Here is a 26537-nt window from a genome sequence, read left to right on the forward strand (position 1 = left end):
CACACACACATTACTCTTTTTTTTTTTCTTCCCAGAGTTCTGCTCTTGAGGAGGGCAAACTCTGAATCACCACTAGAGCTGGACAGTCAGGAAAGATTCCTGTGCCTGAACACTTCAGTAGTTTAGTTTGCAAACTGGCAAAACAGAAGAAGGTCTAAACATTGATTGAATATTTTTGCTTACAAACCAAAACCCTATTGAATACAGGGTTTCTCCTACTCTCATCCTTTGAGGACATCATAGGATCTGAATGTGAACCTCCAGTTAGAACAAACAAAAAGGAAATTTCATACAACATAAAAAGAAAAGGAGTACTTGTGGCACCTTAGGTATTAATACAACATAGGTATTAATTCTCAATAGCCCTACCAACCTCAATAGCAGTAGCACTACCAGGAAGGGGACTTTGTACCAAAAGATCTTATAAAGCTTAAGTGAGGGCACCCTATTCTGAGATTTCAAAGCCACAACAGCAGCCCCATGGATTATCCTGTCATTAAAGAAGAAAATCGATATGGCGGCAACAAAGTGTCTCTACGCACTTCTGGAAGAGGAGCATTGGCATGTTTATAACACTCTTCAGTAGAGTCTAACCCACTTAGAACGATATTGGGATGTGACTGCCAAGACAGTCTAGGCAATTTCCTGTATTCCTCAGCCCTTATCAAATAGTAGTGTATTGCTCTTGTAACATCCAATGTGCTTCCCTGGATTGTTACTTCTAGCCACCATATAAATTCTTCTTCAACTGCTTGCTAATGTCGATTCCATTGTAGGTGTGTGCATGACCATGTGCGTGTTCATCGGAGACTTTTGCCTTAGCGGTATCTGTAGGGCAGGCTGTGGCGCCCTATGGAGTGGCACGCTCCTGCTGCGGTGTATCAGGCCCCATTGGCACATAGTGGACACTTGGAGTGCCTCTGTCCCTTGCTTTGCAAGCAGTCAGTGGTTTTCTCTCCTATCTCAGCCTTGTTCTTCTAGCTGTAAATAGTTTAATTGTTTGTTAGTCAGTTGTTAAGTAGCTGTTAAGTGTTTAGTCAGACATTGCCCCAGGTGGTGCATGTCCCGGTCTCTGGGTTTTAAACCTTGCTCCACATGTAACAGACCTATGCCTGTTAGTGACCCGCATGAGAGTTGTGTAAGCTGCCTTGGGGAATCCCACATAAAAGAGCACTGTCGCATCTGTAAGAACTGTGCTTACACAGAACTCAGACACAGAGAGCACGACATGTGTCTCGGGGCCTTCCTGATGCAGGCTGCCCTAAGCCCAGCTTTGGAGCCGGCACATCCTGACACGGCACCCAGCACTTTGTCTTCTGTGTGTAGCGCACCCCTGTCACTGGGCTTTTCCCGGCACTGAGCCCCATTGCTGGTGCCGAAGAAAAAAACAAAGAAGTCGGCACCAAGCAAGCCCGACTAGCAGGCTCTGGGTAAAGGACCCAGTTGGGCCTTACACCCACTGCAGACCCGCAAAAGGGCTCAGCCCGGCGGAGTTCTTCCCCACAAAAGGACCCACCACCAACTCCAGGGAGCGGTAAAGGGGCCCAAGCTGAAGGCACAGCTGACCTCCTCTCAGCTCCCAGCGCCTGAAGATTTAAGAGCACCCCCACCACAGCCAGCACCGTGTGCAGCAATGGAACCGGCTATGGCTCCCTGCGAGGACAAGCCTGCCAAGCAAGGCCTCGCACAAGACAGCGAGCACTACCGATCTCCGGAGCCACGACAGAGCCCTAGGTTGCCACGTTCTTAGTCTCCATGTTGGCTCAGGACTCTGGCTCGCCACTACGAATCATTAACAACGCGCACCCAATCCCTGTCTATGCACTGTGGCTCGCCCAGGCGTAGACAATCTCCTCGGCGCCAGTCTTCGTCGCGCTGTTGGTCACCATCGCTGAGACCTTGAGGTCTCTCCCTGATCCAGCGTCACTCTCCCTACTCCCGGCATCAGTCGGACCACTCCCGGCACCAGTTGCCGGCAGCAAAGGTGAGCTGTCAGACCCAGGCCTCGATTGCAGGGGGTGACAACTTCTCCGGCTTAGAGGTGGAGTTCACCCCTTGCCCAGACAGCAATGTGATTGAGCTCCGGAGAGTGCACCCGCGGCATTGGAATTAACACCCTGATTCGACTTACGACAATTGGTTTATGACACTCGGTCCTGCAATGGAGTGGATTGTGATTCTGAGTTACGACATTTCAACTTACGATGCAATCTTCAGGAATCAATTGTGTCGTAAGTCCGAGGACTGCCTGTATTCTGCCAAAAAACATCTGTTAGTGTTAACGGCCAATATAGCAACTGTGTTTTCTAAACAGACAAGGAAAGGTGTATTCCTTACCACTGTGCCAGGAGGCAGTTCTACTTTGGGAGTTCTGTATAACCAACTCAGTTTCCTCAAAACTGCTTACCTCTCAGGGGAGCACAAAACATTGGCAGATCACCTAAGCAAGTCTTTCTCCCCTCACCACAAATGGTCACTATGTCCAGACATAGCCAGATCCATCTTCCAGCTGTGGGGAACTCCACAAGTGGACCTGTTCGCAACAAAGGCAAACAGAAAATGCCATCAGTTTTGCTCCCGAGAGGGTCACAGCACTGGATCTTTGGATGCTTTTCTGTTATCATGGATGAACTCCCTGCTGTATGCCTTTACTCCGATAGCCCTATTTGAGGCCAAGCGGGTTTATGGTTGCCTCATATTAATAGCACCAGCATGGCTTTGACAACACTGCTTCTCAACCATGTCAGCAAGGCCTCCTCTACCAATCCCATTAGATTCAGACGTGAATTCTCAGGAACATGGCTGTCTGTCCCATCCCAACCTATAGGCCTTCCACTTGACAGAGTGGATGCTTCGTGGCTAACACCACTAGAAATGACTTTCTTGAAAAACATTGAGGAGGTGCTTCTGAACAACAGAGAGCCTTCAACTAGGTGTACTTACCTGGCCAAATAAAAATATTTTTCTATCCGGTCTGAATAGAGAAGTGTCTCTCCAGTGCAGGCTTAACCATTTTTTTGGATTATCTCTTGCACCTAAAAGAAGCAAGGCCTGACAGTTCCATTAAAGTACATTTGGCAGTGATTTCAGGGTTCCACCCTCCAGTGAGTAGTAGATTGCTTTTTTCCACCTCTTTGTGAAAGTGGCATTTCTGGTTGTCATAATCTCAGCAAGGAGAATGGGTGAATTGAGAGCCTTGAGTCCAGAATCTCCTTATATTTTTCCGTAAGGATAAAGTTTACCTCTGCCCTCACCCAAAATTATTAACATAGGTCATTTCCAATTTCCACATGAATCAGGCAATTTACTTCTCAACATTTTTCCTGAAGCCTCATAGAATCATAGAATAACAGAGTTGGAAGGGACCTCTGGAGGCCATCAAGTCCAACCCCTTGCCCAGAGCAGGACCAATCTCCACTAAATCATCCCAGCCAGGGCTTTGTCAAGCCTGGCCTTAAAAACTTCTAAGGAAGGGGATTCCACCACCTCCCTAGGTAACTCATTCCAATGTTTCACCACCCTCTTAGTGAAAAAGTTTTTCCTAATATCCAACCTAAACCTCCCCCCCTGCAACTTGAGACCATTACTCCTTGTCCTGTCATCTGCTATCACTGAAAATAGTCTAGATCCATCCTCTTTGGATCCACCTTTCAGGTAGTTGAAAGCAGCTATCAAATCCCCCCTCATTCTTCTCTTCCGTAGACTAAACAATCCCAGTTCCCTCAGCCTCTCCTCATAACTCATGTGTTCCAGTCCCCTAATGATTTTTGTTGCCCTTCGCTGGTCTCTCTCCAATTTCTCCACATCCTTCTTGTAGTGTGGGGCCCAAAACTGGACACAGTTCTCCAGATGAGGCCTCACCAATGTCGAATAGAGGGGAACGATCACGTCCCTCGATCTGCTGGCAATGCCCCTACTTATACACCCCAACATGCCGTTGGCCTTCTTGGCAACAAGGGCACACTGTTGACTCATATCCAGCTTCTCGTCCACTATCACCCCTAGGTCCTTCTCTGCAGAACTGCTGCCTAGCCATTCGGTCCCTAGTCTGTAGCGGTGCATTGGATTCTTCCGTCCTAAGTGCAGGACTCTGCACTTGTCCTTGTTGAACCTCATCAGATTTCTTTTGGCCCAATCCTCTAATTTGTCTAGGTCCCTCTGTATCCTATCCCTACCCTCCAGCGTATCTACCACTCCTCCCAGTTTAGTGTCGTCTGCAAACTTGCTGAGGGTGCAATCCACACCATCCTCCAGATCATTAATGAAGATATTGAACAAAACTGGCCCCAAGACCGACCCTTGGGGCACTCCGCTAGATACCGGCTGCCAACTGGACATGGAGCCATTGATCACTACCCGTTGAGCCCGACAATCTAGCCAACTTTCTACCCACCTTGTAGTGCATCCATCCGGTCCATACTTCTTTAACTTGCTGACAAGAATACTGTGGGAGACAGTGTCAAAAGCTTTTCTAAAGTCGAGGAATAACACGTCCACTGCTTTCCCTTCATCCACAAAACCAGTTATCTCATCATAGAAGGCAATTAGATTAGTCAGGCATGACTTTCCCTTGGTGAATCCATGCTGACTGTTCCTGATCACTTTCCTCTCGTCTAAGTGCTTCAGAATTGATTCCTTGAGGATATGCTCCATGATTTTTCCGGGGACTGAGGTGAGGCTGACTGGCCTCACACGCATACAGATGAGCAGAAGCTTCATTGCTATATGTGAAGAGAGCACTGGTCTTCCACTTGGACCGCACCAGACCCTTTAAGATCCTCAATGCAGTTATTTGTTTGCAGATGGGGTGAAAGGCAAACTGATTTCCATTCAGAGGACTCTTGCGTTTGTTTGTACTACCAGTTAGCTGTGTCACACCACCTCTTGAATATTGGCTCATTTGACCAAAGCAGAAGCAGCTGTGTGTCTGTTCTGAAGAAAAAAAGGTGAGGGAGAAGATGGCCAACGTTAGCATTGCTAGGTTGCATATGTTAGCTTTCCATCTGTAGTTCTGAGTCTGAAACTTAAGTCAGTTCTGGGTACAACTTCAAATTCTAGGGGTATGGCTCTAAGTCATCATCCATTCCCACTTGGGGCCCTCCCGGATCTGAAAAGGACTTTTACTGTGGTGGCTGATGGTCTGTTTCTGAGAACTCCTTGGATCTGAGTAAAGGACTGATGTGGGTGAGAGAGAGAAAGGCATCATCCGCTCCTAGATCTACATCCCCTTCACCTGAAAAAATGTGAAAGCAGAAGAGAGTTTCTCCAGGTCCATCTTTGCCTCCTCCAAAGACTGTTACAGGATCACCTGGCAGATCTGTTTTACATTTTGTCTGTTCATCCTCCACCGTCCTTGCTGTCTCCAGTGAGGTCGACAGTGGATCTGAGGTTGGATCATCAGTTATAGGAGGGTAGAAAAAGAGTTAAGAGACCTGAACTGTCAAAACTTGTGCCACCTAAATCTGCGTTTCCTCAGTCTTTTGGACAGTTTGACATATTCTACAGATATGTTTTTGGGATATGTTTCCCAGCTATTGGAGATCAGTCCTGGACTCCATGGCTTTATTGGGTTATGAGGGGACAGTGAGGCCCTGAGTAAAAAGCAAACCCAAATCAATACTCGTTCACCACCAGTCCTCCCATAGGGCATCCTTGCCCTATCCTTTGTGCTTAGTTTCCAAAGTCTGTACCTTTGCCTTACTCAATCCTTGGGAGTCTAACTGTTCCTCCCCAGTGGGTGTTCCAGCTAACAGGCTCATCTCTCCACAACCCTGCTGGCAAAGCTCCCTTCAGGCAGAGCTCCATCCTTCTTCAGGGCCAGTCAGCCCTGAACTGAGCCAGGCTTGGCACTGGCTGCAGGTGTAGTGGGACTGGGCTAGCTGGGCTCATAAGCTTTCCCTTAACCCCTTCTCTACTGGTATAGGGCCTCCCTACCCCATCACATATGGGTGCCCAGTGCAGTTTTTTCACAGGACTCAGGCATGAGTGCAATCTGCCAATACCTTTTGGTCAGATCTAAGGTGGTAATGTACTCCACCTCACCGAGCTGATCCAGCAGTTCATCAATGTGTGGCATAGGGTATGCCTTAAATTTTAACACAGCATAGACTTTCCTGAAATCTTTCAAAAACACGTGCCCCCTTCAGGGTTAAGGACCCAGCACCATTGGTAGAGCCATGATCAGCAAACATGGTCCGCGGATATTCACATCCACAGATGCTAATATCTGCAGTTGTGCAGGGCTCTAACTATTGGGCTTCTCCAGTCACTAAACAGCTCCTTTATTTCTCCCAGCTGACTGAAGCTCTTGCTTCATGGTTACACTCATTTTTTTAGGGAAGGGGACGGGGGTCATGGATTTTCGCAGACCGGGTGTCTGGGTTTGGTCTGGATGTGATGGGAAATTAGATGGGTTTGCCTGGGCTGCGAAGGAAATACTGTGGAGAAATCAGTGATCAATTGCTAGGTCTGGACCCTGTGTTCTGGAGTGAGGTTGCTATTTGGAAGTTAGTCCCTACCTTTACTAAATATTATGGTTTGGATTTGGTTTCAAGAGCAGATGCTAGATTTGGTAGAGCAATGCTTTAATCATTGATTAATTAGGACTCTATTCCCTTCTCCTGAGTTTTCACCACTGTTTGCCAAACTATCCATATGCGTGGATTTGCAGAACCACTCAAAGAAGAAGAAATGAAGGTTCCATACTTGTAACTGAAGTTCTTCTACATGACTCTACATCTTTAGATTTCCCACCCACCTTCTCCACTTTCTCGAGTTCTGTTATGGTTTCTCTGGGTTAGCGGCAGAAAGAACTGAGGTGGTAGAGGGCACAGTACCCCCTTATATAGCATTGCCTTCAGAACATTTGGAAATGATGAGAGGGGCTGAAGGAGTCACACGTGCGCTCTAATGGGTACTGATTGAAGAAAGTTCTACTGTTGGGCTGCACTGGGCGGCATGTTACCCATAAATGTGAATATGCAGTCATCTTAAAGAACTCTGGTTACAAGTAACCAACCTTCACTTACCTATGGAGGATGTTTGTATGAGCACAGCTCATATTAGAACAGATATTATCAAAATTCGCCAGACCCTGGCAGTAATTCACACCCATGGTGTTCTGTATTGAACATCAAGAAGAGCTCTCTGAACCACCGGTCCTAAAGAACTGCTCACATTGAGATTGAAATTCTCATGGTTCTAGTTAAAATATTCCCATCACAGAAAAGCTTTATGAAGATCAAAAACTTCATAACATCATTGGCTTCTCAGCAGCATTCATCTGTATCCCAGTATTTCTGGTAGCTGGGATTGATAGTGCCATGCATCCCTGGGGTGAGAGTCCATATGAGGCATTTCTGGAAGTTCCTGTTCAAGATGTGGAACTGCTCGCCATAAGTCGTGCAGAATCAGGTGTCAGATCCTGACCATATTCTGATGTTCCTTTGCAGATGGCTGAGTCCCAAGAACACGCTGAAAGTCAACCCTTTTGTTCTTGTTCCAAACCTTTGGATACTCACTAGAAGCAAGCCTCTCAGGCTGGGGAGTGGGGTCTAGAAATATCTTCTGAGGACACCACCTGCTGGTTCATTTTGATAGTACCACCCGTGGCATGCTTGAATAAACACTAGAAATTCAGAGGGCCTCTTGAAAGCAATGGAAATAATGTTCTGGGCAGAGAAGAGTCTCCGGGTCACATAAAGGGTACCTTGAAACAGAAGGAAGAAAAGAGAACAGATGTCATCATCCTTTTAATACCCAACTGGCCCAGAAGGCATAGTTTTCAGGCCTGACATAGCCAGCCAGCCAACCCACTGCAGAATGACACTTGAATGGACTGTGAATTATGGGTCCTTTTACATTGGACCCCAATTATCTGTGAATGACAGCCTACGCATCAAAAGAGAAGTATAGTTTATCAGTGCTTATTCTCTGGTATTCACAGAGTACTCCAGCAGGAAAACTTGTTACATAATAACATAAGAACGGCCATACTGGGTCAGACCAAAGGTCCATCTAGCCCACTATCCTGTCTTCCAACAGTGTCCAATGCCAGGTACTCCAGAGGGTGTGAACAGAACAGGTAATCAAGTGATCCATTCTATCGCCCATTCCCAGCTTCTGGCAAACAGAGGCAAGGGACAACATCCCTGCCCATCTGGCTAATGGCCATTGATGGACCTATCCTCCATTACTTTATCTAGTTCTTTTTTGAACCCTGTTATAGTCTTGGCCTTCACAACATCCTCTGGCAAAGAGTTCCAGATTGACTGTGTGTTGTGTGAAGAAATACTTCCGTTTGTTTGTTTTAAACCTGCTGCCTATTAATTTCATTTGGTGGCCTCTAGTTCTTGTGTTATGAGAAGTAGTAAGCAACACTTCCTTATTTTCCACACCAGTCATGATTTTATAGACCTCGATCATATCTCCCCTTAGTCTTCTCTTTTCCAAGCTGAAAAGTCCCAATCATATTAATATCTGCTCATGCGGAAGCTGTTCCATACTCCTAATCATTTTTGTTGCCCTTTTCTGTACCTTTTCCAAGGCCAGGATATCTTTTTTGAAATGGGGTGACCACATCTACACACAGTATTCAAGATGTGGGCGTACCATGGATTTATATAAGGCAATATTATATTTTCTTTCTTATTATCTATCCCTTTCTTAATGATTCCCACAATTGTTAGCTTTTTTGACTGTCGCTGCACATTGCGTGGATGTTTTCAGAGAATTATCCACAATGACGCCAAGATCTCTTTCTTGAGTGGTAACAGCTAATTTAGACCCCATCATTTTATATGTATTGTTGGGATTATGTTTTCCAAGGTGCATTACTTTGCATTTATCTACATTGAATTTGATCTGCCATTTTGTTGCCCAGTCACTCAGTTTTGAGCAATCCTTTTGATCCTGACCATTTATTCCTACCCTTTGTTTCCTATCTTTTAACCAGTTACCAATCCATGATAGGACCTTCCCTCTTATTCCATGATAGCTTACTTTGCTTAAGAGCCTTTGGTGAGGGACCTTGTCAAAGGCTTTCTGAAAATCTAAGTACACTATATCCACTGGATACCCCTTGTCCACATGCTTATTGACCCTCTCAAAGAATTATAGTATATTGGTGAGGCATGATTTCCCTTTACAAAAACCATGTTGACTCTTCGCCAACTAATTCTGTTAATCTATGTGTCTGATAATTCTGTTCTTTACTAAAGTTTCAACCAATTTGCCCGTTACTGAAGTCAGGTTTACTTAATTGCCAGGATCACCTCTGGAGCCCTTTTTAAAAATTGGTGTCACATTAGCTATCCTCCAGTCATTTGGTACAGAAGCTGATTTAAATAATAAGTTACAAACCACAGTAAGTAGTTCTGCAATTTCACATTTGAGTTCCTTTAGGACTCTTGGGTGAATCCCCTCTAGTCCTGGTAACTTATTACTGTTTCTAGTTTATCAATTTGTTCCAGAACCTCTTCTAATGACACCTCAATCTGGGACAGTTTCTCATTCCACCAAGTTTCTGTGATGCCTATTATATCAATATCCTCATTTAATACAAGGCACTCTAGTTCACCCCTCTTATTATTTAGACTTCTAGCATTTGTATGTAAGCACTTGAAGAATTTGTCACTTTTTAGCACAGTCTGCCATTACATGATGTAATTGAATGGGACTATTTTTCATTTGACTGTTTCTCATCAGATCCTATCCGTATTTTATCATCTTCCATCCTCTCCTTGTTATTAGGCCATCAAGAATCTCCATTAATAAATCCTCCCCTAAGGGATGTCTCTGTCCGAACCACGTGCTCTTCCGCCCCTGTCGGCTTCCCCCAGCCCTTAGTTTAAAAACTGCTCTACAACCTTTTTAATTTTAAGTGCCAGCAATCTGGTTCCATTTTGGTTTAGGTGGAGCCCATCCTTCCTGTATAGGCTCCCCCTTTCCCAAAAGTTTCCCCAGTTCCTAATAAATCTAAACCCTTCCTCCCAACACCATCGTCTCATCCACGCATTGAGATCCTGCAGTTCTGCCTGTCTACCTGGCCCTGCACGTGGAACTGGAGGCATTTCAGAGAATGCTACTATGGAGGTCCTGTACTTTAATCTCTTACCTAGTAGCCTAAATTTGGCCTCCAGGACCTCTCTCCTATCCTTCCCTATGTCACTGGTACGTACATATACCACAACTACCGGATCCTCCCCAGCACTACACATAAGTTTATCTAGATGTCTTGAGAGATCCGCAACCTTTGCACCAAGCAGGCAAGTCACTGTGTCGTTCTCCCAGTTGTTGCAAACCCAGCTAACTGTTTCTAATGATTGAATCATTCATTATTAATACAGGTCTCTTCCTAATAACTGGAGTTCCTGCCACCAGAGAGGTATCCTCAGTGCGAGAAGATACCAAAACATCATCTGGAAGGAGGGTCCCAACTATGGGATCGTTTCCATACACTCCAGTTGGATGTTCTTTCCCTGAGACTTGCATCCTCCTCAACAGCACATAGGCTGTCAGACTGGTGGTGGGACTGTTCTACTATGTCCCAGAAAGTCTCATCTGTGTACCTCTACGTCTCCCTTAGCTCCTCCAGTTCAGTCACCCTTGTTTCCAAAGCCCGTACACGTTCTCTGAGAGCCAGGAGCTCCTTGTACCGAATGTACATATATGTAACATGCCCATAGGGCAGGTAATCCTACATGCTGCACTGAGTGCAATAAACTGGATAGCCCCCACTCTACTGCTGGACTTCTGCTTGCATTCTCTTTTTCCTCCTGCAGATCGTTCCTTTGTTGTTTGTTTTGTTTTTATCAGGGGGTGTTTTTGGCCTTAAGTTTAAAGAAGTTTAAAGAATGTTAAGTGTATCTAGCCCCCAGCTCTCCCTCTAAACTCCTTCGCAAAACTTCCCTGTTAGCTGCTCCTATTCGCTAACCTGTTCATTTATCTTGTCAAGTTTCATTTCTGGCACAAGGGAAGCTAGAATCCCAGTTATACTAGAGCTTAGAGCTTCTCCAGGGTGGTTTGGATAACCTTGCAGTAATGCACCATAGCAAGACTGGTGTCAACCCTCAGCAGTGTTTATGCAGTGTTCTGGTTCTTTGATTGAGCAACCTCAAATACCCAGATTCCTCAGACTGATCAGATAGTGCTTGTTACAGGTTTTGTCTGATCTCCCAACACTGTACCTATCTCCAGTTATCCAAGCCCTCAAGGCAGCACATTTCAAACCCATGACATCTAACTTACCCATTCTCTCTCTCTTTCTCCATCAAGGTCTACCTTTCTAAGAGGCATTATCTCCAAAAGGCATGTCTCAGAATTAGTAACTGTGCAAAAACCTCACTGTACTTAGAACTCCATAATCCTTTCTGTCCGAGATAAGCTCTCTGTTCAGTTTACACTGCTTACTGTAGTTTTGCATTGCTAGAACAATACAAAGCAGCTGGAGTATGGTGATGAACCTGGCTCTTAATTTGCAATTGACTTAGTGGGTCAGATATCCAGAATACAGTGTAACTTTTTGTTTTTAAATTTAACTTTTTAAATAATATATAGGTAAACTTCCATGATAAATTGTACCATACTGCTACAGTACTGATGAGTAGAACTAAAGATTTATCAAGTTTAGGCAAAAAGAACTATAAAAAGGGGACGAAATGTTAAGGCAGGCACACAAACTTCACTGAGTGCCTGCAAACTATGCTCTGTTTTCAGACGACAGAGAGACAAACCAGAAGAGTAAAGAGGTATGTGCAGAGAAAAGTATCCATATACCATGTCTGCTTTTGAACCTTGGTTTCAGCTTTAAGTAACCTTTAGGGAAGTGAGAGTGAAATCCTTTTTATACGCAGGGCAGGGTTTTGGGGAGTGGGGGGGTAAAGATTATTTTGCAAGGGTATCCAATTTTATAAGCATTAAATTTGGAAGAATGTTTGCCGGATTACCGTGGAGCTCTTTGCTGGAGAAGCTGCTATTCTTTGAATGGCTTTTGCACATTCCCATTCTTGGGATGTGCCAACAGTTCAGCTAAGCCAGTGGAACTTTCTAGTAGCAGTGCCCATTATAGCACCCATTATAGCACCCTCCTCCCCATTCCTCAGTAAAAGAGATGTGGAGCATCAGCCGCCTTAGTTCCTTCCAGTCATAGCAGACTGACCAGGAACCTCACCAGGCTCCCAACCCAGATTCACCTCTCTACCTTCATTAGCTGTTAGTTCTTTATTTTTATTTTATTATTTTTTGACTAAGGTTCTTTAGTCACCCTGGTGCAGATCCTTGGTTCCAATATGTCAGAAACAAAGACAATGATATCAGGGCTCAAGAGTTGCATCTTTTGCCCTGATTTTCCTACTTCCAGAGGCACCTGTGGCCTGCTTGGGGCAAGGTCATTCACCTTGTTTGTCCATATGCAGCACCTTCACTTCCAGGGTCAGAAAAGACTGTGAGAATTGCCTTCAAGCTGTGCAAATGAAGGAGCTATTAACAGCTTCAGCACTGAAATGCAGGGATCTGTAAGTGCTGGGAGACCACACTCTGTTGCAGCCTCCAAAGATATTAGAAAGCCTGGCAAAGTCCTGAAGCAGGTTTCTGCATCCTTGGCTGGAGCCAAACCTAAAGTGTCAGCCACTGCGAATCCACAAAGACAGGATCTGATTGAGCATAAACTCTGGGCTTTGCTGGTGTCCACCTCTGGTTAGAGAACTGATTCTTAACAGCATACCCCAAAGGCTTGAGTACTTGTTGTGCCATATGCTGAAGTACAAACACATTCCTCTAAGACCTCAGCCTCAGAAGCCAAAGTCACAGCAAAGGGTAATATTGAGGGCCAGGGTCCTATTTTGAGAAACACACTCTGCACCAGGTTCAAGGCCTTCTGTTCCATGCTCAAAACATCTTCATAAGTCTGATGAGGCACCTGATGTTTCCTTGGAAACATCACTCCTTACTTGATCCATGTTTACTGTGGTGGCTCAGATTCATGGCATCAAGCCTCTGAGACATCCACATTCCAATCTGCCTTTGGCTCACAGGGCCAATCACAGCTACTATAAGGTGGGCAAACAACTGGATGGAAAATCATACTCTGAGAATAATCAGCAGCAGCTCACAGTCAAGCTGAAAGGGTATATCAAGTGGGGTCCTGCAAGGATCTTTCTTGGGTCTGGTTCTATTAAGTATCTTCATAAATTATTTGGATAATGGTATAGAGAGTACACTTATGAAGTTTGTGGATGATTCCAACCTTGGAGGGTTTGCAAGTACTTTGAAGGACAGAATTAGAATTCAAAATGATCTTGACAAACTGGAGAATTGGTCTGAAATAATCAGAATGAAATTCAATAAGGACAAATGCAAAATACTGCACTTAAGATGGAATAATCAATTGCACAAATACAAAACAGGAAATGACTGCCTAGGAAGGCATACTGCAGAAAAGGACCTGGAGGTTATAGTGGATCATAAACTAAATATGAGTCAACAGTGTAATACAGTTGAAAAAAAGGCAAACAACATTCTGGGATATATTAACAGGCGTGCTGAAGGCAAGACAGAAGTAGTAGTTTTTCCACTCTTCTTAGCACTGATAGTCTCAACTTGGAGTATTGTGTCCAGTCCTGGTCACCACACTTTAAGAAAGATGTGGACAACTTGGAGAGAAAACAGAGGAGAGCAACAAAAATGATTTAAGGTCTAAAACCCAGGACAAGGAAAGACTGAAAAAATGGGTTTGTTTAGCCTGGAAAAGAACAGGGGGTGGGGGGGGATGAGTAAAAGGTTGTTATAAAGAGCAGGATGATAAATTGTTCTCCTTATCAACTGAGGACAAGGCAAGAAGTCATGGGCTTAAATAGCCACAAGGGAGATTTAGGTTAGACATTAAGAATAACTTCCAGACTGTATGAGTAGGTAAGCACTGGAACATATTACCTAGGGAGGTGGTAGAATCTCCATCACGAGAGGCTTTTATGTAAAGGCTAGCTGTACACAAGCCAGGTATGGTCTAGATAATACTTAGTCCTGCCTCCATGCAGAGGACTGGACTAGATAACCTACTGAATCCCTTCTAGTCCTACATTTCTGTGTTTCTTTTCTGATTGCCCCAGATTGGGTGACACAACATTGGTTCTTGAATCTACTGCCATTCTCATAAGAGTCTCCCCACAATTCCAGACCCGTTGACCTAGAAGAGAAATCAGATTTACCATCCAGACTTAGACTCTTGCCACTTGGCAGCATGGGTTATAGGACTTTGACAGATCTGGCACCACCTTGTTTGGAGAAGGTACAGAAGAGTCTATTAAACTTCAGGAAGCATTGGACTCGCCTGGGTTATGATCATAAGTAGAAAAGATTTTCTTTGTGAGCATCCAGCAATAAAATAAACACAGGTTCAGCTGCTGTTCTAGCCATACTGGAGTACTTCATTTTAAATCCTTGGGACTATCCATTATCATCAGTAAAAGTACATCTCACAGCCATCTCATCTCATCTCATCACAGTTTAGCCAGGCAAAACTCTGTATTTTGTAATAAAAAGGTTTTTGGAGGGTTCGAAAGTACATTTACCTCTAGTTAGAGAACCCACAGCAACACAAGACCTCAGTCTAGTACTTAGCTCATGAAACCTCCCTTTATTGTAGCTATCCTGCTTTGAGTAGGGGATTGGACTAGATGACCTCTTGAGGTCTTTTCCAACCCTAATATTCTATGATCACTTCAGCTGCAGGCTCCCCAGGCTGACCCTCCCTCCCCCTTACAGTCTTTCAAAAGGTCCTTCATCACACACCCCAAATTTCTCCAAGGTAACAGAATTCCAGTCCTGTCCTTGCCAGTATTTTTCCCCAGGCCTCACTCCCCACTTAGGGGAAGCTAATCTACACACATTGGATGTTACAAGAACATTACCCTGCTATTTGATTAGGTCTGAGGAATATAGGAAATTGCCTAGACTGTCTCTTATGGGGAAGAGAGTGAAATTCAGGCAATTGCATCCCATTGCCCTTCTAAGTGGGTTAGACTCTACTGAAGAGTGTTATAAACATGCCAGTGCTCCTCTTCCAAAAGTGTGTAGAGTGCACCCAACTAGAGTGAAGGCTGCTTCCATATTAGTGGTCTGTAGAGCTCCCTCTTGAAGCTCAGTTCAGACCATCACCACAAACTGTGCCTTAGATCTGACATCTAGATCAGATCCTCAGTTTGGTAAAAATGTCTTAAAATCTCTGTTTAACTAGGCCTTCTCATCTCACTGTTTGGAAGGAGGAGCACTGCTTGCCAAACTCCCAAGAGTGGAAGTGTGCATAGGCTACTGGCAGAAGAAGTGAAGTTTACTCACCAGTAACCGGAGTTCTTTGAGATGGACTCTGCCCATTCATGCTCCCCATCCCCCTTCCCCTCTCCCTTGGAATCCTAGCTATAACTCTGGACCCAAGGAAGGTGGTAGAAGGAATTGAGGCAGATAGAGCACCAGGCCCACTCTTACAGCCTTACCCTCCACATGTTGGGATCAGAGATCATGAGAGCATTCCACCTGGCACTGTTACTGGAAGGTCTATTCTGCATCACTGGCACATCTCAAGAGTGTGAATGTTCAGAGGTCACTCAAACAACTCCAGTGAGTAACCTACATGTAGAGGGGATTCTGTTTTTGCCGATCCTGGAATTAAATGCATTTGTTTTCACTTCCTTGCAGATGGCCGCTCTTGGGGAAGCCCGTTTAAAGGAGATGGAGGCACTGCGTTCTCTGAGAGCAGCAAATGAAGGGAAGGTGCTATCTAATGAAGATGATGCAGAGATGAAAGTTTGCCTTTGCCAGAAAGAGCCAGCAGCACCAATGATAAAATGTGAACTCTGCAGAGGGGTCTTCCACACCAGCTGTGTTTCAGTGCCCAGTACTTTTCAGGGACCTTGTGTTTGGCTCTGTCCTCACTGCCATAGATCAGAAAAGCCACCTTTAGAAAAAATCCTCCCTTTACTGGCTTCCCTGCAGCGTATCCGCGTGAGGCTTCCTGAGGGAGATGCTTTACGGTATATGATCGAGAGAACTGTGAACTGGCAGCACAGAGCACAACAAATGTTATATTCAGGGAATCTAAAACTTATACAAGACAAAATTGGCTCAGGATTATTGTACAATAGATGGCAAGCCACAGCATGCCAGTTGCCAGAGACAAACAAGGTGAGATTTACTTCTAGGAGTGGGTAGGAGTCATCTGAGTTCAGCAAGAGCAGTTTGCCAAATTCCTTTGTATTTTGTAGATTCTACTTGAAACAGGTTAATTATATATTCACCTAGTGTCTTCAAAAAAGTATTACCATGGCAGATTATTATTTTATTGCTGGCTAATTCTCAAGTGTTGATCCCTGTATAACTTTGAGGAAGTGGGAGTTTTCCTTGTTAGTTGAGGAATATGTGTGTATTATCCACCATGTTGTCCAGCAACTTGGAATGCTGCATTCCTGCCCTGCTGGAACTGAGAATTCTGCATCCTTTTCAATGACTGTCCTTTTGGATTAAGTCTCTGCTGAAGATTCAGTATCCTTACCTATCCTGTTAAAGCACCATTTTGTGTGTGCGTGCGCATGAGTAATGGGGGTGTAGCTGAGGGATGTAGTAGACGATGTATATGTTAAGATGAGTAGGGCCTTTGACAACACATGGTGGGGTGACAGGGTGTATGATGGGTTTCATTTTCCTGAAGGAGGGGGGTTTAGTTTTCAGAAGTGCAGAATAGCTGTTGTTTAGTGTGAGCGTTAACATCCAAACATACTATGGGACCTCTAGAGGTAAGAATTCCTTCAGCAAAACCAGACTTTATTTTTCTAAGGCAAAAAACAAACCCCAAAATGCTTTAAAAGAAAAGTTTCAGGTCTTTGTGTATCAAAAAACAAAACAAAAACAAACCACAAAACCTCCTTTGCACGTCACTTTTAAGGTGTCTGTAACTTGAAGTAAATCTCTCGACTGGCTGAAACTTCTTACTCCTGTTAGCCCAACCTTGTTTGATATCGGACTTGTCTATTTTGGTCACTTTTGACCTACCTAATTCTGTTTTAAGAAATATTCCAGCTGGTTTTGGTAGTTGTGTAAATCAGATACTTTTGCCACATTTGGTACCTATGTAGACTAAAATTTTAAAATGGGGTCCTGTCGCAGGGTGTGCACAGGTTCCCTGCCTCGCGTCCTTGTGCTCTTGTGTTTAGGCTGGTCAAAGAAGGGGTCCCAATGCCTCTTTCAGTTGTTTCACCCGTGTCTTTATTTACAGTGCTTAGTGCAACCCCAATTCCCCCAACACCTACCCCCTCACTGACCCTTCCCTGGGTCTTCTGGCCCCTGAGGCTTCCTGCAGTCAGTAGAAATAGAGCTGCAGTCCCCCTGTCTTCTCCCCTGGCTAGCCTTCTCACTGAGCCTTTCCCTGGACTTGTGTCTCCTCCCAGACACCAGCCCAGCTGGCTCCAGTGGGCTCAGCTGATTCCCCTGAGCCTGCCCTTGTTAGGGTCTGCAGCTGAGCTCCTTGCTGAGTGTCTGGGCCCCTGCACCCGGCTGCTCTGCCCGGAAGCAGGGGAGGAGCCACCCCTTTAGCAGGGCATCCAAAGGGTTTATACCCCTGCCCTGCCACAGGTCCCTAAAATTAAGCACCCAAGTCCTTATTCAGGTTCCTAAATAAAATTGGCCTAATTGTTACAATTGCTGAGCAACCACAACTTCCATTGAAGATAACCAGATAACTTACGTATTTAAATACAAGACTTTAACCACCCAAGTTTGAATCTTTTGGCTAATGACTTTAGTGAAGAATGTATAAATTTTAGCTTAGTTTGAAAAATTTGCTTAAGAAATAGTCATGAACAATTAATTTAGGGCCAGATTTTCAAAGTTGTTGAGATGCCTAAAGATGCAGTTAGGCATTTAGTTTCCACTAAAGCGTATCTTCCAGAAAGGCATCCCACCTGGATTTGAAGACATCAAAATATGAATAGAACCTAGGTCTACTGAGTCCGAAGCCAATGTCCTAGCCACTGGACCACACTATGTCCTTCTATAAAAGAATATTTGTTTACACTGGGGTGTCAGACTTGTTTGGAGGAAAAGGTTGAATTCTAGATTTAATTGAAGTGTATGATCTATATACTATCCTCAGTTCATAGCAGAAATCCCACTGAGGTCAATGAAAGTTGTGAGGTTACACAAAGTTCAGGAGAGAAGACGGCCTTTGTTTAGTAGATGCAAGTACTTTGCTAATCTGTGCATTTGGTGCATGTTAACCTATGCTTTAAACTGTCCTTGCAATTAATCCCATGACTAGTACAGAATCTCAGTGCAAGAATTCCCTTCTCATTTTTAAGAAGCGAAGGAAATTAGCTGTAAAAGTGACATTAATGCAGCACTGGGACTGAGATTTTACAGACACCAAAGTTAAGAAAGTCTGTTATTCCCAGGTGACCATACCTTGGCTCCACTGTACATGTCTGCACTTTGCCATTAGAGATTATATAAAGTGGTCGAAGAAGCTAGATCAATGCAGTGGGGCCACTTTACGTGGTCTCTGTGGAATCCATAATTCACAGATTTTCATATAAAAACTTCAGTCACAACATTGCTTTTAATAAATTTCCAGGTTTAAGGTGAAGGAGGATGCAAGGAATTTGATAGAATTAATGAGTTGCAATACTAAAAGGTTAAAATACTTCAAATAGAAATAAGTGTTTGTTTTGTTGCAATGTCTGACACATTTAACTCAAAAGGTGTTATACAAAAAGATGTGTTTAATAAATATTTCTGTTCCCTTAGGTATCTCAGACAATTGGTGCAATGTCTTTTTCTCTGCCTCACGACTGGGATAACAGAACCATGTCTTTACATGCTCCCTTTTCTTCAGGACAGAACTGCATTCCCTTTCATGGTTTGTTATATTTCACTTACGTTTTTCAGTGTATGACTGGGAGATCTGAAGTATAAACATGTGTGCCCTGCCTTGTTCTCCAGTTCTTGCTTTTGAGTCATAGAGAGTAGAAGGATTTGTTCATAAAGACAGTTTGGGCTGAAACACAAGCTGGGAAGCCAGATGAATGGGCATCATCTTTCTAAGGCAGGCCTCATAGTCTAGGAGCATGTTAATTCTGTGGGCAAGTTAATGGTAGAAAGGTAAGGGATATGTCAATTTATTGGCAAATATCTACAGAATAATAATTTCAATGGTGTCACCTTCAGCGCAGGGGGGTGAGAAACTGTATGAGGCAAGTCACTTTTAGTGAGAATGTTGCATGGAAAATAAAGGTAAGTGGTACATTGACACAAAAGATGGCCCTGCATATGATATTGCATATCACATTGAGTGTCATACCAAGAATGTATGTAATGTGGTGTGTTTTTAAAAAAAAAATAGAAACATACTTATTTTTCTACTGCAAACTGTGGGACTCAGCTGGAATTGATAAGTTGCCACGTATAGGCTTTGAATGGGATAGAAGAGGAACAAATGCTTAGCAGAAAGCATTTGTTTTCTTAAAGCATTTATTGAAGATGAACTATGGGATGTGGACACAGTTTTAGCAATCCTGTCTGCAGAAATGAAAAACAGTGCATATCCTTAAAAGCTCCAAAAGATGTGGCACTATCAAAAGCAAATGCATGTCTTGCATGGTCTTTCTAAGCCAGCACTTACTGACAATGTGACTGGTACCTGACTGCAGCCGAGGCCTTTCTGCATAGCAATTATAGAGAGTATGGTTGAGGTACAAGCTCTCAACAAACAGTTAACACCTGCCAAGACTTGGCTGAACATTTCATTATGAAGACATAAAGAAAATACTGAACCTATGGCAAAGTCCATCTCCTGTTTGAAATGAATGCAGAGGAATCAATTAAAAAAATATTTAAAAAGAAGAAGAAGAAAAAGAAGAGACTTCATGGTGTTGCACCTATTCCGTACAAAATCATTGACTCCACGAACATCTCCAATCTCACAATGAAGAAGTTACTGTCATATACTCTCATGAAGGACAGGTTAACCCTATACTTTATAGGAAAAACGCTCCAGCATGTGAAAAATTGCTCAAAGAATTTTGTCATTTCATGGTGTAATGAAGCTACTTCCTCACACTATTCAGTGGTGGTCCTTCATAGTTCCTATCAGGAGGCTGTCATTAAAATTATGTTGCATGCCATCAATGCCGCAGAGAGAGGTGCTGCTGAACTCCGATTTTTGTATAAGACACACATGTTCTAGTGCTCTCACTACCCAAAACTTCCGCAAGATTGTTTTTTTTGCTTGCTGTTGAAGAACAAAATTGCTGTATGTCCCTAAGGCTATGTCTACACTACAAAAGTACTCCGATTTTATAGAAGTCGATTTTTGGGAGCAGATTGTATAAAGTCGAGTGCATGCATCCACACTAAGCGCATTAATTCAGTCGTGTGCGTCCACAGTACCGTGGCAGACGTCGACATTCCCAGGGGTGCACTGTGGTCTCTGCTGCCCATTGGAATTCTGGGCTGAGCTCCCAATGCCTGATGAGGCCAAAAATTTGTCACGGGTGGTTATGCGTAAATGTCGTCAGTCAACCTTCCCTCCCTCCATGAAAACAACAGCAGACAATCATTTTGCGCCCTTTTCCCTGGGTTGCCCGAATGGACGCCATAGCACGGCAAGCATGGAACCCATTCAGTTCACCGCAGCAGTTATAACCATTGTAAACACCTCGCGCATTATCATGCAGTTTATGTAGAACCAGCACCTGAAAAACCAGGTGAGGAGGCGACAGCAGTGCGATGATGAGGACAAGAACACAGATTTCTCTAAAACCGCAGTCCCCAGCAATTTGGAGATCATGGTGTTATTGGGGCAGGCTCATCCTGTGGAACGCTGATTCTGGGCCCGGGAAACAAGCACAGAGTGATGGGACCACATAGTGTTGCAGGTTTGGGATGATTCCCAGTGGCTCCGAAACTTTCGCATGCATAAGGGCACTTTCATGGAACTTCGTTACTTGCTTTCCCCTGCCCTGAAGCGCAAGAATACCAAGATGAGAGCAGCCCTCACAGTTCACAAGCGAGTGGCAATAGCCCTGTGGAGGCTTGCAATGCTGGACAGCTACCGGTCAGTCGGTAATCAATTTGGAGTGGGCAAATCTACTGTGGGGGTTGCTGTGATGCAAGTACCCAATGCAGTCATTGAGCTGCTGCTATCAAAGGTAGTGACTCTGAGAAATGTGCAGGTCATACTAGATGGCTTTGCTGCAATGGGCTTCCCTAACTGTGGTGGGGCTATAGACAGAACGCATATCTCTATCTTGGGACCGGACCACCAGGGCAGACAGTACATAAACTGCCAGGGGTACTTTTCAATGGTGCTGCAAGCACTGGTGAATCAAAAGGAACATTTCACCAACATCAATGTGGGATGGCTGGGAAGGGTTCATGACGCTCGCATCTTCAGGAACTCTGGTCTGTTTAAATGGCTGCAGGAAGGGATTTACTTCCCAGACAAGAAAAAAACTGTTGGGGATGTTGAAATGCCTATAGTTATCCTTGGGGACCCAGTCTACCCCTTAATGCCCTGGCTCATGAAGCCATACACAGGCACCTTGGACAGTAGTAAGGACCTGTTCAACTGTAGGCTGAGCAAGTGCAGAATGGTGGTAGAGTGTGCATTTGGACATTTAAAGGGTCGCTGGCGCAGTTTACTGACTTCATAAGACCTCAGCGAAACCAATATTCCCTTTGTTATTGCTGCTTGTTGTGTGCTTCACAATCTCTGTGAGAGTAAGGGGGAGACGATTATGGCGGGGTGGGAGGTTGAGACAAATTGCCTGGCTGCTGAATATGTGCAGCCAGACACCAGGGCGGTTAGAAGAGCTCAGCAGGAAGAGCTGCGCATCAGAGAAGCTTTGAAAACCAGTTTCATGACTGGCCAGGGTACTGTGTGACACTTCCGTTAGTTTCTCCTTGATGAAAACCCGCCCCCTTGGTTGACTCTAAATTCCCTGTAAGCCACCAGCCCTCCCCCCTTCAATCACAACTTGCTTGCAAAGGAAATAAAGTCACTATCATTTAAAAAACATGTATTCTTTATTAATTGATTATAAAAATAGGGAGATAACTCACAAGGTAGCTCGGGTAGGGTGTGGTAGGAGGGAAGGAAAAGGCAACTTTAAAACTTGTTGAATGACAACCTTCTGTTGCTTGGACTGTCCACTGGGGTGCAGTGGTTGGGTGTCTGGAACCTTCCCCTCCCCCATGTTCTTGGGCGTCTGGGTGAGGAGGCTATAGAACCTGGGGAGGAGTGAGGGTGGTTAAACAGGGGCTGCAGCGGCAGTCTGTGATCCTGCTGCCGTTCATGAACCTCCACCAGATGCCGGAGCATGTCCGTTTGATCCCGCAGTAGCCCCACCTTTGCCTCATGCCTCCTCTGATCTTCCTGCCGCCACCTCTCCTCACATTCATCAGCCACTTTCCTGTACTCTGCTGTTGTCTCTCCACACATTCTACTGAACTTTGGCAGTGCTGGACGACTGCATGAGCTCAGAGAACATTTAATCGCGCATGCGTTTTTTCACTGCCTTATCTGAGAGAGCCTTTGGGACGGAGGAGGGAGGCTTGAAACATTTGCAGCTGCTGGAGGAAAAAAGGGAGTGAAGTATTTAAAAAGATGCATTTTATAGAACAATGGCTATACTCTTTCACGGTGAACAACACTATTCACATTACATAGCACATGTGATTTTGGTACAAGGTCTCATTTTGCATCTTATATGGAGTGCCTGCGGCTTTCATGTTAGAAATCGTAGAGTCATAGAATATCAGGGTTGGAAGGGACCTCAGGAGGTCATCTAGTCCAACCCCCTGCTCAAAGCAGGACCAATCCCCAACTAAATTGTCCCAGCCAGGGCTTTCAAGCCTGACCTTAAAAACCTCTAAGGAAGGAGATTCCACCACCTCCCTAGGTAACACATTCCACTGTTTCACCACCCTCCTAGTGAAAATTTTTTTCCTAATATCCAACCTAAACCTCCCCCACTGCAACTTGAGACCATTACTCCTTGTTCTGTCATCAGCTACCACTGAGAACAGTCTAGATCCATCCTCTTTCGAACCCCCTTTCAGGTAGTTGAAAGCAGCTATCAGATCCCCCCTCATTCTTCTCTTCCACAGACTAAACAATCCCAGTTCCCTCAGCCTCTCCTCATAAGTCATGTGTTCCAGTCCCCTAATCATTTTTGATGCCCTACTCTGGACTCTTTCCAATTTTTCCACATCCTTCTTGTAGTGTGGGACCCAAAACTGGACACAGTACTCCAGATGAGGCCTCACCAATGTCGAATAGAGGGGAATGATCACGTCCCTCGATCTGCTGGCAATGCCCCTACATATACATCCCAAAATGCCATTGGCCTTCTTGGCAACAAGGGCACAATGTTGACTCATATCCAGTTTCTCATCCACTGTAACCCCCTAGGTCCTTTTCTGCAGAACTGCTGCCGAACCATTCGATCCGTAGTCTGTAGCGGTGCATGGGATTCTTCCATCCTAAGTGCAGGACTCTGCACTTGTCCTTGTTGAACCTCATCAGATTTCTTTTGGCCCAATCCTCTAATTTGTCTAGGTCCCTCTGTATCCTATCCCTACCCTCCAGCGTATCTACCTCTCCTCCCAGTTTAGTGTCATCTGCAAACTTGCTGAGGGTGCAATCCACACCATCCTCCAGATCATTTATGAAGATATTGAACAAAACCGGCCCCAGGACCGACTCTTGGGGCACTCCACTTGATACCGGCTGCCAACTGGACATGGAACCATTGATCACTACCCGTTGAGCCTGACAATCTAGCCAACTTTCTATCCACCTTATAGTCCATTCATCCAGCCCATACTTCTTTAACTTGCTGGCAAGAATACTGTGGGAGACCATGTCAAAAGCTTTGCTAAAGTCAAGGAATAACATGTCCACGCCTTTCCGCTTATCCACAGAGCCAGTTATCTCATCATAGAAGGCAATTAGATTAGTCAGGCATGACTTGCCCTTGGTGAATCCATGCTGACTGTTCCTGATCACTTTCCTCTCCTCTAAGTGCTTCAGAATTGATTCCTTGAGGACCTGCTCCATGATTTTTCTAGAGACTGAGGTGAGGCTGACTGGCCTGTAGTTCCCAGGATCCTCCTTCTTCTCTTTTTTTAAAAATGGGCACTACATTAGCCTTTTTCCAGTCGTCTGGGACCTCCCCGGATCGCCATGAGTTTTCAAAGATAATGGCCAATGGCTCTGCAATCACATCCGCCAACTCCTTTTGCACTCTCGGATGCAGCGCATCCGGCCCCATTGACTTGTGCTCATCCAGCTTTTCTAAATAGTCCCGAACCACTTCTTTCTCCACAAAGGGCTGGTCACCTCCTCCCCATGCTGTGCTGCCCAGTGCAGTAGTCTGGGAGCTGACCTTGTTTGTGAAGACAGAGGCAAAAAAAGTATTGAGTACATTAGCTTTTTCCACATCCTCTGTCACTAGGTTGCCTCCCTCATTCAGTAAGGGGCCCACACTTTCCTTGACTTTCTTCTTGTTGCTAACATACCTGAAGAAACCCTTCTTGTTACTCTTAACATCTCTTGCTGGCTGCAACTCCAGGTGTGATTTGGCCTTCCTGATTTCACTCCTGCATCCCCGAGCAATATTTTTATACTCTTCCCTGGTCATTTGTCCAATGTTCCACTTCTTGTAAGCTTCTTTTTTGTGTTCAAGATCAGCAAGGATTTCACTGTTAAGCCAAGCTGGCTGCCTGCCATATTTACTATTCTTTCTACACATCGGGATGGTTTGTCCCTGTAACCTCAATAAGGATTCTTTAAAATACAGCCAGCTCTCCCGGACTCCTTTCCCCCTCATGTTATTCTCCTAGGGGATCCTGCCCATCAGTTCCCTGAGGGAGTCAAAGTCTGCTCTTCTGAAGTCCAGGGTCCATATTCTGCTGCTCTCCTTTCTTCCCTGTGTCAGGATCCTGAACTTGACCATCTCATGGTCACTGCCTCCCAGGTTCCCATCCACTTTAGCTTCCCCTACTAATTCTTCCCGGTTTGTGAACAGCAGGTCAAGAAGAGCTCTGCCCCTAGTTGGTTCCTCCAGCACTTGCACCAGGAAATTGTCCCCTACCCTTTCCAAAAACTTCCTGGATTGTCTGTGCACTGCTGTATTGCTCTCCCAGCAGATATCAGGGTGATTGAAGTCTCCCATGAGAACCAGGGCCTGCGATCTAGTAACTTCTGTTAGTTGCCGGAAGAAAGCTGGGAACTACAGGCCAGTCAGCCTCACCTCAGTCCCTGGAAAAATCATGGAGCAGGTCCTCAAAGAATCAATGCTGAAGCACTTGCATGAGAGGAAAGTGATCAGGAACAGCCAGCATGGATTCACCAAGGGAAGGTCATGCCTGACTAATCTAATCGCCTTTTATGATGAGATTACTGGTTCTGTGGATGAAGGGAAAGCAGTGGATGTATTGTTTCTTGACTTTAGCAAAGCTTTTGACACGGTCTCCCACAGTATTCTTGTCAGCAAGTTAAGGAAGTATGGGCTGGATGAATGCACTATAAGGTGGGTAGAAAGCTGGCTAGATTGTCGGGCTCAACGGGTAGTGATCAATGGCTCCATGTCTAGTTGGCAGCCGGTATCAAGTGGAGTACCCCATGGGTCGGTCCTGGGGCCGGTTTTGTTCAATATCTTCATAAATGATCTGGAGGATGGTGTGGATTGCACTCTCAGCAAATTTGCGGATGATACTAAACTGGGAGGAGTGGTAGATACGCTGGAGTGCAGGGATAGGATACAGAAGGACCTAGACAAATTGGAGGATTGGGCCAAAAGAAATCTGATGAGGTTCAATAAGGATAAGTGCAGGGTCCTGCACTTAGGACGGAAGAACCCAATGCACAGCTACAGACTAGGGACCGAATGGCTAGGCAGCAGTTCAGCAGAAAAGGACCTAGGGGTGACAGTGGACGAGAAGCTGGATATGAGTCAGCAGTGTGCCCTTGTTGCCAAGAAGGCCAATGGCATTTTGGGATGTATAAGTAGGGGCATAGCGAGCAGATCGAGGGACGTGATCGTTCCCCTCTATTCGACATTGGTGAGGCCTCATCTGGAGTACTGTGTCCAGTTTTGGGCCCCACACTACAAGAAGGATGTGGATAAATTGGAGAGAGTCCAGCGAAGGGCAACAAAAATGATTAGGGGTCTGGAACACATGACTTATGAGGAGAGGCTGAGGGAGCTGGGATTGTTTAGCCTGCAGAAGAGAAGAATGAGGGGGGATTTGATAGCTGCTTTCAACTACCTGAAAGGGGGTTCCAAAGAGGATGGCTCTAGACTGTTCTCAATGGTAGTAGATGACAGAACGAGGAGTAATGGTCTCAAGTTGCAGTGGGGGAGGTTTAGATTGGATATTAGGAAAAACTTTTTCACTAAGAGGGTGGTGAAACACTGGAATGCGTTACCTAGGGAGGTGGTAGAATCTCCTTCCTTAGAGGTTTTTAAGGTCAGGCTTGACAAAGCCCT

At 44.9% G+C, this 26537-nt stretch overlaps 1 protein-coding gene across 4 annotated transcripts in view; it reads left to right on the forward strand.

Annotated features, from left to right (window-relative positions):
- The window catches only part of KDM5B (lysine demethylase 5B), a 178815-nt gene that overhangs the window by 143070 nt on the left and 9208 nt on the right, over window positions 1-26537 (forward strand). For all 4 annotated transcript variants that reach the window (XM_084611400.1, XM_084611399.1, XM_084611401.1 and 1 more), the window contains 2 exons: window positions 15691-16176; window positions 18790-18901. In XM_084611400.1, coding sequence (XP_084467526.1) covers window positions 15691-16176; window positions 18790-18901 — 598 coding nt within the window. The remainder of the gene's footprint in view (window positions 1-15690; window positions 16177-18789; window positions 18902-26537) is intronic.

This window comes from Lepidochelys olivacea (genome assembly GCF_965140295.1).
Source record: "Lepidochelys olivacea isolate rLepOli2 genome assembly, chromosome: 21".
In the NCBI taxonomy this organism is placed as follows: Eukaryota; Metazoa; Chordata; order Testudines; family Cheloniidae; genus Lepidochelys; species Lepidochelys olivacea.